This window comes from Hippocampus zosterae, chromosome 11 (genome assembly GCF_025434085.1).
Source record: "Hippocampus zosterae strain Florida chromosome 11, ASM2543408v3, whole genome shotgun sequence".
Lineage (NCBI taxonomy): Eukaryota > Metazoa > Chordata > Actinopteri > Syngnathiformes > Syngnathidae > Hippocampus > Hippocampus zosterae.
The window spans coordinates 10,842,705-10,856,570 of record NC_067461.1 but is presented as its reverse complement, the minus strand read 5'-3'; the positions used below and the strand labels follow the sequence as shown (position 1 = coordinate 10,856,570).

At 43.3% G+C, this 13,866-nt stretch overlaps 1 protein-coding gene across 2 annotated transcripts in view; it reads left to right on the top strand.

The window, feature by feature from the left end:
* Positions 1-13,866, top strand: part of dst (dystonin) — a 100,636-nt gene that overhangs the window by 64,964 nt on the left and 21,806 nt on the right. For both annotated transcript variants that reach the window (XM_052081217.1, XM_052081219.1), the window contains 9 exons: positions 1,267-1,396; positions 1,604-1,803; positions 2,349-2,847; positions 3,345-4,813; positions 11,957-12,118; positions 12,229-12,399; positions 12,658-12,824; positions 13,122-13,281; positions 13,458-13,784. In XM_052081217.1, coding sequence (XP_051937177.1) covers positions 1,267-1,396; positions 1,604-1,803; positions 2,349-2,847; positions 3,345-4,813; positions 11,957-12,118; positions 12,229-12,399; positions 12,658-12,824; positions 13,122-13,281; positions 13,458-13,784 — 3,285 coding nt within the window. The remainder of the gene's footprint in view (positions 1-1,266; positions 1,397-1,603; positions 1,804-2,348; positions 2,848-3,344; positions 4,814-11,956; positions 12,119-12,228; positions 12,400-12,657; positions 12,825-13,121; positions 13,282-13,457; positions 13,785-13,866) is intronic.

The following is a 13,866-nucleotide window of genomic DNA, read 5'->3' as shown; positions in this document are numbered from 1 at the left end:
TAATTTCAGAGAAGTAAAGATCAGTGATGTGAGAGAGAATATTGCTTGTTAATATCTTTAATCCAAATAAAACTGCAAGCCTATTTCTCAGTGGCTGATTTTTATGATCATGAAATTACAATTGATCCAATAAATGGCTTAGTCTGTTTAGGAGAAATAGGCCGAACAAAGGGAATATCGTAATTTCTCTTCCTCTGGGATCATTACAATTAATGTGCTTTATTAGTCAATATAGATACAGACATACATGCATCTGGAAAGTATTTGCAGCACTTCACTTTTTCCATATTTAAACAACTAAAAATCTACATTTACCGTATTTTCCGCACTAAAAGGCGCACGTAAAAGCCTTCCATTTTCTTAAAAGCTCACAGCGTGCCTTAAAATCCGATGCACCTTGTGTATGGTCATTACGGTAATATGTCAAACCCCAAAATGGCTCCTTACTAGAAACATGCTTACAACGCAGAGTTCAAACCAAAGGCGTTCGGTTTTGCAGTTGACCTCGGAAATAGAGCAGCAGCAAGAAAGTTCAACGTTAACGAGTCAATATTATAACTTGCTGTTGGTGAAGTGAACTGTCGCTATATAAATCAGGGTGTAGTGTCGTGTTCTGTTGGTGTTTCCTTGAGTGTAGCTCCATCTAGTGGTTGCATTGTATATTTCGTCTTATAATGCGGTGCGTCCAATATATGAAAAAAATGACAAAATAGGCCATTCATTGAAGGTGCACCTCATCATCCAATGCACCTTTTAGTGTGGAAAATACGGTACATGTATTTAGAGCCTTTGCCATAAAGCTCAACCTTGAGCTCAGTTGCATCATATTTGCACTGATTGTTCTTGAGAGGTTTGTACAATTTAATGGGTGTCCACCTGTGGTAAATTTAGTTGATTGGATGTGATTTGGAATCACACGCATTTCTCCATATAGGGTTCCGTAGGTGACAGTGGATGTCCGAACTCAAATCAAGCCTGAAGTCAAAGGAATTGTCAGTAGACCTCAGTCTGTAGACCTGGCCTGTGCCATCATATTCAGAAAGACTTGAGGCTGGAATTACAAAATGAAAATACAAACTTTTTTTTTTCACTCTCATTATGGGGTGTTGTGTGCCATATGCAGAAGGAAAAAAAAGTCTTCAATTTTGGGATGAGGCTATGACATATAATGTGGAAAAAGTGAAATGCTATGAATATTTTCTAGATGCACGACATCCATTCATATATACATGCATTCATTCGTTGTTTCTGTAATCTCTTTTTTAGGTGTTTGAAGATGACATGAAGCAGAAGAAAGAGCAGCTCCACAAGCTGAGGGAGAAGCTTATCGGCTTGATTGAAACTCATCCAAACTCACAAGAAGCAGACAAATGGAAGCAGATGTTGGCAGAGATCGGTATGCACCAATAGGTTTTCTTTTGATGTGACCTTTCTTGAGGCCGTGTTTGACTCGTGATCTGTCCAGAATGCACCCCGCCTGTCGTTGAATGTCACAGCACCTGCTGTTTGAAATTAAATTAACACGTTTATACAGCCAAATACTGCACAGTGTGAGATGTGGACACTTCATGGAATGACGCTGACTCATGCTTTGTTATTATAGATGCTGCTTGGGCAGATATTAGTGGCTCAGTGTTGGAGAGGAAGCAGCACCTGGAGCAGTCCAACAAGAATCTGGACATTGTCCAAAGCACTCAACTGCAGCTTGGTCAGTGGCTGTCAGAGAAGGAGCTGATGATGAGTGTCCTTGGACCTCTCTCAATTGACACCAACATGCTGAAAATGCAGAAGCAACAAGTCCAGGTAAACACAATTTATAGTGTTGTTTCAAATAATTTGATCATGTATGTGATAAAATATGGATAAAGTAATTCTATAGTATGGTTATATAATATTTTCCTTAATAAATATGAATTTAATTTGAGGTGGGTGGATTTCGATTCAAGTATATGACGGCTGAATTAACGAATATATAATAATCAAAACTAAATTTTTATTGATGAATTACAACCCTGTTTTCATATGATTCTTTTGCCTCATCATTTGACAACTATATTCTTGTAAAATTGTCACTTGATTGTCCATGGTAATTTGTTCATTGCAATTGCGGTGGGGAAAACAGAAGAAATGCATTTGCTCTCTCTGTCAAACTTGATTCCATTTGAACAAAATTTTCAATAGATGTACTGTATGAAGGGTCGGAGGTTGCAATTGTGAACTAAATTCCATCTGGATCTGATCCAGGCTGCTTATGTTGCTGTCAACATATCAACTGTAAAGGCATTTCTCCGAATCAGCCATCAAGTAAACGGGACCAACTGAACATCTTTTCTGTTTCTCTTGATCAGATCCTCCAGAATGAATTCAAGAGCCGTAAGCCTCAGTTCGAGCAACTCAAGGAAGCTGCGTCAGCCATCTTGAACTCATCCGATAACCAGGACCCGTCAAATGGGAAGCTGGTGAGGGCGCAGCTCACTACTGTCACTGAAAAATGGCAAGGACTTATAAGGCAGCTGGATCAGCGAGACGGCCTCATCGACCAAGCTGTGGTGAAGACGGGGCAGTTCCAAGAGCTGTTGAGGACCATCGGCCAGACCGCTGCTCAGCTGGAGGATGAGCTCAGCAGGTACCAGACCAGCAGCACGCAGCCCGATGCGGTGAAGAAACGACTGGAGGACGTCCACAACATCTCGGTCCAGCTGAGAGAGGAGAGGGGGAAGCTGAACGAGGCCGAAGCCGTTCATGCAGAGCTCAAAGCTATGGTGACCGAGGACTATCTCAGAGCTGACTTAGACAGGCAGCTGGAGACTGTTAGCAAACCTCTCCGACAGCTGGAAGAGAGAGCAGGTGTGTCATCTTTATTTTATGACAACAGTGGGCCAAGAGTTAAGGAAAAATAAATGGTCCTGGCTCCACCTACAGCAAAATTAAATTTAAGAGCCCAAGATTGTTTTGTTTTTTTTCGTGTGTGTTTGTGGTTGGGCAACATAAATCTTTCTTCCAGGGACTTTCCGTGAAGTTTTTGTACGAATCGTCCCATTGATTATTTATTGAGAGTGATTACAATGACTGAACTAACAAATGTGTAAAAATGACACTGAGTGAAGGTGAAAGAAAAAAAAATTATATCTCTCTCAAATTGTTTCGGATGTCAAATGCATCTGATCTTGTGCTTTGAATAGATGTCGTTCCTTTTTCCCAGATCCAGAAAACTCTAAGATTGATATCCTGATCATAGTGTCATTTATTATGCACATAGCACATGTTTAAGCCTTGATAAAGTGTTCTCTCTCTCTCTCAATCTTCTTTTTCTCTCTCTCAATCTTCTTTTTCTCATGCTGCAGCCAAACAGATTGAGCAGCTGAACTCAACCTTCGCCAGCTCCCAGCAGTTTCACCAAACTTCCAAAGACTTTCAGTCATGGCTGGCTGAAAAGCTGCAGGACCAGTCGAAGCCTCAGGCCATCTCTGCCAAAGTGGGCGTCCTTGAAAAAACTCTGGATGAGCACAGGAACCTGCAGGTGGCGCTCAGTGAACAAGAGGCCACTTACAATAAAATAGCGGGCGAAGGTGAGATGCTTCTGCAAAGCACTGATGGTGCAGAAAAGCTGGCCCTGCAAGGTCAACTATCTCTCCTCTCCTCGAACTGGAAGGAGGTGAAGAAGAGCTCTGAGGCACAGGCTGACAAACTTAAAGCTGCCCTGCAGAGAGCTCAGACGTTCGAGGAGCACGTTGAGAAGCTCAACACTTGGGTGAAGGAGTGCGAAGCCAAAGAGGGCCGAGTCAAACTTGCTGTTGAGCCCGTTGCTGTGGAGAACGCTGTAGCTCAGGTCAAAGCTCTTCAGAAGGACGTAGATAAGCACAGAGGGATGGTGGAACAGATGAATGCTGCCGCAGCCAGCCTTGTCGAGGTGGCTGACACTGACACGGAAGAAATTACAAAAGAGGCGGCGAGCATTTCTAAAAGGGTGGATGGCGTCTTTGAAGGGCTTCAAAACAAAAGAGAATCCTTGGAAAAGCTCTCACATACAATTAAAGAATTTAACGAAGGCTCCAAAGAGGCCAAGGCTCATCTTGAGGGAGCTAAGAGGCTCTTAGAAGCTTATGAATCCCAGGGAGTGCAGGCCTGCAGCAATAAGAACTTGACAAACATGAGAGCACAACAAAAAAGCATTGAAGGGATGCGAAACCAAGTGGAACACCTTTCGAGATTGGCACAGACACTTGTAGTTGATCTCCCAGATGCTGATGGAGTGACTGACTTATTACTGCAAGCCGACAGCATAGAAAAGGATTACAGGAGCCTTAACAAGGAGCTTGAGGAAACATGCCAGGTCCTGGAGGGAAAATTGCAGGGCATTGGGCAGTTCCAAAATAGCATCCGGGAGATGTTCAGCCGCTTCACAGATCTGGATGATGAGTTGGACAGCATGCCTCCGGTGGATCTGGACTTGACTGTTCTTAAAGGGCAGCAAGAGAACATTGAGAGCTTTCTTGCTCAGCTGCAAGAGCTGATGGTCAACACAGCCAATGCAGGCGATGGCTGTAAGGGAATGCTGGAAACTAACTCCTCACCTGACCTGTTGGGCCTGAAGAGAGATCTGGATGCGCTGAACAAACAGTGTGGGAAGTTGATGGACCGAGCCAAAGGCCGAGAGAGGCAGGTGCAGAGTACTTTGGTCATGCTGGAGGAGCTCTGTGGAAAACTCCGCCACGTAGAAGATCAACTCTGCAGAGCTGTGGACAAAGAAGCGTCCCAAGGAGCTGTCGGCATGGAGACAGACATCATCAAGCAACAGCTGGAGGCCTTTAAGGTGCGTTTATCCATTTATCCTGTTCTACAAGTCCAGGCACAAAATTTTGGATGTCACCATAGAAACTCAATTCAGTACCAGCCAATTCTGGACCAAGTCTGAAAAGACGTATAAAAACGTCTTTGGGAGTGAATGAGTTAACATACAGTGCAGGACACAGATATTTGCACATTTTGATAAACTGAAGCAGCTGCTTGCATACTAACTCCAGATTCAGATATGACATCCGCTCAGTGGACACATCATTAGGTTCAATTGCACAACGTCATAAGATTCAATACAGTAGATGTGGGTAATGACATAACTGTCTTGCCTGTGGGCAAGGAGAGCCACGCCCGTCAATGCATTTTTTTTCATGTTAACATAACAAAAACTTGAAAACTATTGACCGTGATTTACTAATTGACAGAAGTGCATCGTTTCATTTACTAAGCTTGATTGATTGTGAGTCCGTGCGGATGTCTAGAAGTGATTCTCTTGCCATGCATGCAGCATAGGTTGCATTTCCAATCAACTACAGTGCAAATATGAGTGTGAAAGATTTTCTATGGCTAGCTGTAGGCTCCTTTGTTTTGCCCAAAGTCAACTGGCGCAGGCTCCAGCTTCCAGCAGTTGTCAACAGAATAAATAGTAAATGTGTAGATGAATGGAAACAGATTGTACTATTAACAGCATGTGTTGTAATTGTTCCATAATATGTAAGAATTAATCTATATATATATTGCGCGTCGTCCCGCACGCGGTCTGTCCTTCCGTCTGTCCCTTTTCAAAACGTACCTACTTCACCGCGCCGCTGCGCGCCGCCACTGCGCGCCGCCACTGCGCGCCGCCACTGCGCCGCTCAGGCAGTGGCTCACTACGATCGCGCGGGCATCTTAGCGAAAAAATGTTGTCTACCCACAAGCATTGCAATGAAATTGTTAGTTATTTAGTAGAGCTAAACATCTCTTTATTTTCGCGATAAGCAATGAAGATGAACAAAAAGTTGAACCAAGCAACAACACTTTTGTGGGCCGAAGGCCCACCTTACCAGCCTTCCGCAGGAACTAGCTGATGAGCCGCTCGGAGGGCGGCGAACCACCACCTTACCAGCCTTCCGCAGGAACTAGCTGATGAGCCGCCCGGAGGGCGGCGAACCAGCTAGTAATGGTATAAAATAACATCCTACGCAGAGTCCATTTTTGATACAGCCCTTATTTCTATTAATGTCGTTATACTATGTAGGTGCATTCAAGTGTCCTCATCTTATGTCTGATACATTTTCAATTTCGAATCAATCAAGCCAATCACCGTTTTATCATACTACTTTTATAGTTTCACAGTACTAGTGCTAAGATATGCAGATCATTTCCATCACACCGATTCCCAGTGGAGCACATGACCAGCAGTCTTCATTCGAACCCTCTCAGTACAAAAGCACCAATCCTCTGGAGACTGCATGCTCGTCAAAGGCATCTGCTGTTAACAAAAGGGCCATTGCCTTAGGCGGTCGGTAGATTTTGGGACGCAGCCAGGTGGTTGCCAGCAGGGTGTCATTTTAGTCCTGGATGATGAATATGGGCTTTGTATCAGAGTCAAGTGTTTTCAACCAGTATTAGCTTAAGGTTCAGTTTTCCTGATGTGTTCACTTATGAAAGTAGCAACCAGGAAAGAAAGCTAATTTGGAGGCGCTTTCCTTCTTCTGTTCTTCCACCTTGAGTAAGAAGTTTGAGGGTGTTGTTTTTATACTGTGTTCTTCTAACAAGCCAAGTTCATGTTATCATGCAGTGTTTTAGCAATATATACGTTACACAGCTCAGCTGGCACAAATGGAAATGAACACCATTTTCCCAAAGGCTATAGAAACTTTTATAGTGAAAATGATGGATTTAACTTGGCCATTTCATCCTTGTAATCACAGGCTTAAATGGTATTGATGCTACTTTTTTTTGGAGGCCCGTTTTTTAATTACACCCCCCTCCCCCTCACACACACGCTGGATGTCGCCATTGTTATCAGTGAAGGATAAAGTGTTAGTAGCTATTAACGAGGTTTTGACACAAATATTTTAAAAGCCCATAAATTCCTTTGGAGTTCTCCAATAGAGGATTAGCCTACATTTAGAACTGCACAATGATAAACACTTGGGATCATTTCAGGTTTTAAATAGCATTACAGTAAAACAATGTAAACAGATGTGTTTTGGTCCGGTGACACAGATGTGTCTGCGCAAAGATGTAGGTCAAAGGATTGTTTTTTTTGTTTGTTTTGGTTTTCTTTTTTTTTTTTTTTTTAAAGAATGGGGGAGTCCTGCTGGGCCGATGTTTTCAACCCCTCTTTGTCCTGGGAATCAACTGGGAATTAGTGGGGAAACCCCCCTTTGCATTAATTTGTGTCAAAGGATTGTCAAAAGCAGCAAATCAGACTTTTTTCCATTAGCTTTGATGCTTAACATACATGATGCAGTGGCAACATATTCTTGATTTGTAGTCTGAGGATAAGCTTTGTGTTACTGACTTAAGTGAAAGAAGAACAAACAGAGAAGAACTGCTCTTGTGCTTCTCTCTCATGGGCTCTTACTACCATTTTAGGTCAGTTTTTGTAAGAGATATGCCTGACGTAAGGTCAAGAAGCTTGCCTTGTGGAAGGTGCATACTGTATGGACGGTATCTGTTATGTACTCTATGGGATCATTGGCAGTTCGTTGGCTAAAAAGTGCTGGGGGTTATAGTGTGGGTGACTCGTGCTCTTCAGACATGACATCAGAGTCTGTTTCCATTCAAAATGGAATTTCTATCTTCTGAGTCACCTTAGCTAATCCATGTTGTCAGAGTTTATGGTAAAAAAAGAAAAATGTTGATTACTCATCACCGTACAGCATAGACACATCCAAGCACAAGTATGGAATAGTTGATAGAAACGTGGCCTGGTATCAGACTAGTCCTCTAAAGTTTAGTCCACTGAGGTTTGTCATCTGTTGTTGCCATGGCAATAACTGAGATGATGTTCTCCTATTTTAAACTATTGTTACATCAGTATGACTTTAAAACGGACTACCATTTGTGTGCTTTCTTAAAAACCTTTCTACCAATGCTGAAATCATTTTTCTTAATTATGTACACTGCAGTAGGTGCAGTATCAGAAGGAACTGTTAGCCAAAGAAAATACTTTTTAGATTTCTGCAAAACACAATGTACGTAATGTGGAAAATTAGAAGAGTAGTTGGGTTTCGTTCCCAATGGTCATTCTTTGTTTAGGTGGAGGTTGATTAATGGTCCTGCTGGGAAAATGTTCGAAAAAAAAGGGCTTTTATAGCACTACATTATTTGTCTTGCCAAAATCAAATAGAGCCTTAAAAGTACTAATAGAGACAACGTGACCAAAAAATGACCTGCATAAAAAAGCTCTCAGTTTTTTAATCCGGGCATATCTCACATGGTAATTTATCTCTGCCACCATCTTTTTTTTCCCCATCTCCACTCATGCATGACGAGTGGGACAAAGAAGTTCAGATTGTTTTCTCCTTTAGTCGTTGACTGCTGCTGAAAATTGGGGAAACGAAAATAAATTCCCGTCATCATTTGCCTGATATCCTCCCGCTGTCTCACTGTTCCCTACCCAGGTCACCGGACAAAACAGACGCTTCTTGCACTTGGCATGGCATCCGGTGTTAAATTACCTGCAACCTGTGCCTCCCTCAACATTCCAAAGTAATTAAAAGTATCTGCAGGGTTCAACACAACCGTCCGGCAAGGGTAAAGACAATGAAAAAGAATAATCTATAGCTAGTTGAGAACATTGTGATGAGAGTCATGTTCGCCCCAGTCCACCTGAAAAGAAGGAAAAAAAAAAAAAGAAAAGTGATTATGTCAGGATGTAAAGGATGACTTAGAAGTGAAGTCATAAGGGCCCTGCAGACATAAAGGGGAATTAGAAAGAGGGGTTGGGGCGGATATATTCCATCGACCAATCAGCATGTGCTGGTGCCCTTCTCCGCACAAATGGAATTGTGGCAGATGTTGCATGAATAATGAGCGGGGGCGGGGCATGGAAGCCTCTGCCAGGAGGGTGTCTGTCATTGCGAGCCGAGTAGCGAGGGAGAAAGGGCAGGCTGTTTTGTTTATCCATCGAGTACCAGCACACTTTGGAATAAGCCACAATTTTTCCTGTCAGGATTCATGCGTGGATATTTCACTCTGCACATTTGGACGATTCAGAAATGATGCTCCCAGCATTTCAGAGGAATAGGATGCACCTTGAACCAGAAGAAATAGGATTAACTTTTGTCAGTGGAAAGGGTGGGAAGCCTCAATGGAGAGAATGAATGGATCCGTTTTGAAACTTCAGCACTAGAATATAATTTATTTAGATCGTCTTTTTATATCCATGCACCATAATTTATGAGATGCTATTTTTATGTAAAATAAAGATTTATTATTTATTTGGTATTTTAAAGCAGAAATCCAATTTGCACATTTTTCCAAGAATATACACACACACTGAAGCAAGCTACACAGTAAGATAGTATGTATGTATTTTTTTCTTTGTAAACAATAGAGTGCATGTTTTGGCATGGGGAAGCCGTTGAGCCGACCAGATTGCCTCAGACAAAACCCGTCCTGCTTGGGGAAGGGGGAGGAGGAGGACCTGAACATTGATGACTGCTATGTGCCTCAGAGGTCCATTTATGACACGGTGCGACTCAATGAGCAGATAGACTCAAGCTCTAAGGGTAGCCTCACATCCCGACACTTTGTGGGGACCTTACCCTACACCCACCGCACTCTCGACTTCAGCAGCCTCTGTGGAAATGGAGTCCTTTCCACCTCCAGTTCTTTTGAGCTCCGTACCCGTAAACCCGCCACATTGGACGAGCGGACCGTCTTTGACGGACTCAAACTCAACGGCAATATCATGAGAGCAACAGATACGGTGCTGCCAAAGTCACGTCCTCAAAGTGGAGAGAAGCCACCTCAATATCGGCGCTCGTGGCGGACTTTTGCCCCTACAAATCTTGGCGAGTACGCTGGCCGTGGTGGAATTTTGTGTTCCGGGAGTGCAGAGAGAGCAGGATTGATCGGTGGAAGAAGAGGACGGAGTGTGACCAACTCTCTGACATCCGACGAAGACTCAGGACTGTATAGCCCTACTGTTGAGAAGGAACGTCATGCTCAACGTTCCCACAGGAGGCCAGGGCCCGGGACAAGGAGCCTCTCCTCTTCGGAGGCCATGCACTTGTCCGGGGACTTGAAAAGGCTTCGGTCCCTAAGCTCAGGACAAGATGAGTTCCCGTTCACGCCAACTCGGGATAACCATTCCCTTTACCAAAGTGGTTGCTTGATTCAAGAGCCACAGCAGGTGCAATCAAATGTGGTAAACTTGAATGAAAAGGATACTCTGAATAATGGAGATTGCAAGTACTCCATAGGGAGATCATCTACAGGGTCAGCCTTTCGGACTCCTAATGAAACCTCTGGGTGGTATTCTAAGACTCCAACAGACTATGAAGAGCTATCCACCGCTGAGCTGTTAGAGGGTGTGTCATCTCAAGAAGACAGTGAGCTTGGCACCGTGCTGGTGACAGAGCCTGAGACTTACGGAAACTCTGTAACTCTACCCATTGATGGCCGTCAGCAAACCAAGCCGTGCACTGTGCAACGAGTGGCGTCCCAATACAATATGGAAGAGCTGGAAGAATTCCTGCAGTCAGTGGAGGACTGCCTGCCCAAAGATTTACACGCATTCCAGCATGCAGGAGAGATTGAGGCATTACTGAATGCTATTTGTACAGAAGTGGACTGCACACAGGTGCCCAAAAATAACCTCTTCACTCATTTTAAGATCATCCCCATTAGTTGGTCTCGAGCATGTCACACTGGATGATATGGATCGTCTGACGAGTTGCTGTTGGCTCTGTGCCGTACATATCTGATTACAATGATGGGTGAATTCGGTTTTGCATGGAAGTCTGTGTGATTATATGCAGCTGCCGCTCACTGTAAACTTGGCTCCACTGGTAGAACAGAGCATTAAGAGAGTTGTTTATTTGAGTTGGACTCTTAACACTAAATCGAGCAGCGTTGGGCAAATTGTGCGGCAGAATCTGGAAGAACTCAATGTCGTGGCAATTTTCGAGATAGTGCACATGCTAAAAGTATTTATTGTATAGGTGGTTTTATGATTGGGTTTTGAGAACTGGTGAATGTAACAATAAAACTACAAAATCTTAAAATTATACGAGACATAATTCTTCGACGTTAGCGCATAGAAGTGTCTTGCATGTTTTCACATTGAGAACTAAAGTTTTATGGGGACTTCTGCATTAGAGTGCTCGCAATATTTTGACCTTGCCACTGAGGTTTTTAAAACAGTTTATTCATTCATGCTCAGTGGCAATAATGTTAAATAACTTTTGTCAACAATAAATAATGACTGTAAATCTGTTACTATCTTAAATGGGAAAGCAGAAATTCTTAGAATCGTGTGGCATTTTATTAATAATGAGTCTTGGAAGAAATGACAAACTTGAGGCAAATGCTATCTTACATGGATCTGTATGAACTGCATGGAATCTGAATGGTGAAGCCAAATTGTTCCTCCAATGCTCTGATAGAATATGCCACCTTTGCCAGGTTGAGTATATAACCTCCTTGGACCCCGAACTCTTGCATGACTGTACTGTCCACGTACAATCAGCGAATGAGTTAAAATTGTGAAATGCTTTGCAAAGCACTATCTACAATAGCAACAGTAGAAGTCACTTCACCGTGCTTCCCTAAATTAGAACCTCAAATAAATTGCCATATTATTTGACAAAGAAAACAAAGAATTCTTTTTTTTACTTGATGAAACGTCCTTATATGTGGACGCCAGGCCCTTATAGTCCAAAATTTAACCTTATAATCTTCAAAGCCAAAGACGTCATGTCCACACACGTGGACACACAGGCCCCAGTTTATTGTTATTGCTGTTATTTTGCAGGACTTCTGTGTTAAATTATAGATGTGGCTGTCCCTTGATGGAGGGATGCATTTTTTTTAGAATTATGGATCATTTAATTTCAACATGTATTAACTTAAGTGGCTTTTGGCATCCCCGCTGCCATAATTACAGTTCACCCTGATGGTGCACCCTCATGAATCCATTGTTTGCTGTTGATTGTAGGCTTTCCAAAAGGAAGACATCGACCCATTGCAGGCCCAACTCCAAGACATCAACTCCATCAGTCACGGGCTGATCCAGAATGCTGCCAGAGGAACCAATACGAAGCAGCTTGAGAATGACCTGGAGAAGGTTAACACCAAGTGGAACACACTTAATAAAAAGGTATGCGATTGGCCGGCTAGCATTACAGTCAAACATCGGAAATGTGTCACAGAAATACACAGTTATGGTGATATCACAGTTAACATCGATTTTTACCTTGTCATCCACAGATTGCCGAGCGCTCAGCCCAGCTGCATGAAGCCCTGTTGCATTGTGGAAGGTTCCATGATGCTCTGGACTCTCTGCTCAGCTGGTTAACCGACACAGAAGAGCTCATGGCCAATCAGAAACCGCCTTCTGCAGAATTCAAAGTGGTCAAGGCACAGATACAAGAGCAGAAAGTAAGCATGCGTTATGTGCACTCAGCGACACTTGCAGTACATAAAACACCATTCTGGTTCCAGCAATTAGGGCTTGACAATTCATCTTCTTTAACTGACAGTCATTGTTCCGCTTGATTGCGGTTCGTAAAGCTTCTAAAGATCTAATGGAGACGTAATACATGCCTTTGATTGATTGTTTTCCACCATGAAGAAACTCCTGCGCTCAGAGCATTTTAATGATGCCCAGTAAGTCTTATCCTTTGTTCGCTTTGGCAGCTCTTACAGAGGCTGTTGGATGACCGTAAGCCCACAGTGGAGCTGATAAAAAACGAAGGGGGGAAGGTTGCAGAACTCGCAGAGTCCGTGGATAAGGAAAAGGTTGCGAAAGAGATGCAATCCCTTGGGCAGAGGTGGGACACTCTGCTCAAGAAAGCTGAGAACAGGTTGGTGTGCGCCCTGTTGCTTCAATACTTTGCAGAAAGAGGTTAACCAAGTAGAAAAGCTGCCGACATTAAGATTTCAGCTTACCCTGGATGAAATGTGCGAGTTTTTAAGGTGTTCCATTCCACTATCTCTGACACCCAGTTAACTTTGGTGCCAATCCAGTCATTTTATTACGGTACTCAAAGACAATTGTCAGCTTGATTAAAGGGTCATCATATTGTCAATATGTCAGTTCAACGTCTGAAACTGACTGGACAAAATAAAGTGTACCTGTACTGCTATTGTCTCTTTGTCAGGCATAAGCAACTGGAGAGCATTTTGGTGGTGACTCAGCAATTCCACGAGACCTTGGAACCTCTGAGCGACTGGCTTGCCGTCACAGAGAAGCGCCTCTCCAACTCGGAACCAATTGGCACAGAAACGTCAAAGCTGGAAGAACAGCTCTCCAATCATAAAGTAAAATTCCATGTCATGTTCACCCGTGCGCCACCCTTTTAAGTTTTTTATCCATTCTGTTTTTATGTTACGTTTTTTTTTTACTTTTCACTTGTTCCATTTCCATTCAATTTCAGTTGGTTTTCTGTTTGTCTTTTCTGTTTGCTTCGCATTGTTTCCCCATCCCCTGCGCTCAGGCCATAGAAGAGGAGATTATGAATCACAGTAAAGACCTGTTTCATGCGGTCAGTCTGGGTCAGATGCTCAAAGCTGTGAGCTCAGTTGATGACAAGGAATTTGTTCAGTCCAAGCTGGACGCCACGCAGGCCGCTTACATCGAGCTGCAGGAGCGCTGCAGGAGGAAAGCAGAGTTGCTGCAGCAGGCCCTGGCCAACGCCCAGCTCTTTGGAGAGGACGAGGTGGCGCTCATGAACTGGCTCAGCGAGGCACATGCACGGTTGAGTGAGGTGTCCGTGGAAGACTACCTAGTAGACACACTTGAAAAGCAGATGGCAGAGCAACTGGTACACACTCATTCCAGGGCCCAGCATCCTTTTGTCTTTTTCTGTGAAGTTAATCATTTCTCAGTTGATTTTGCGTGTTGTT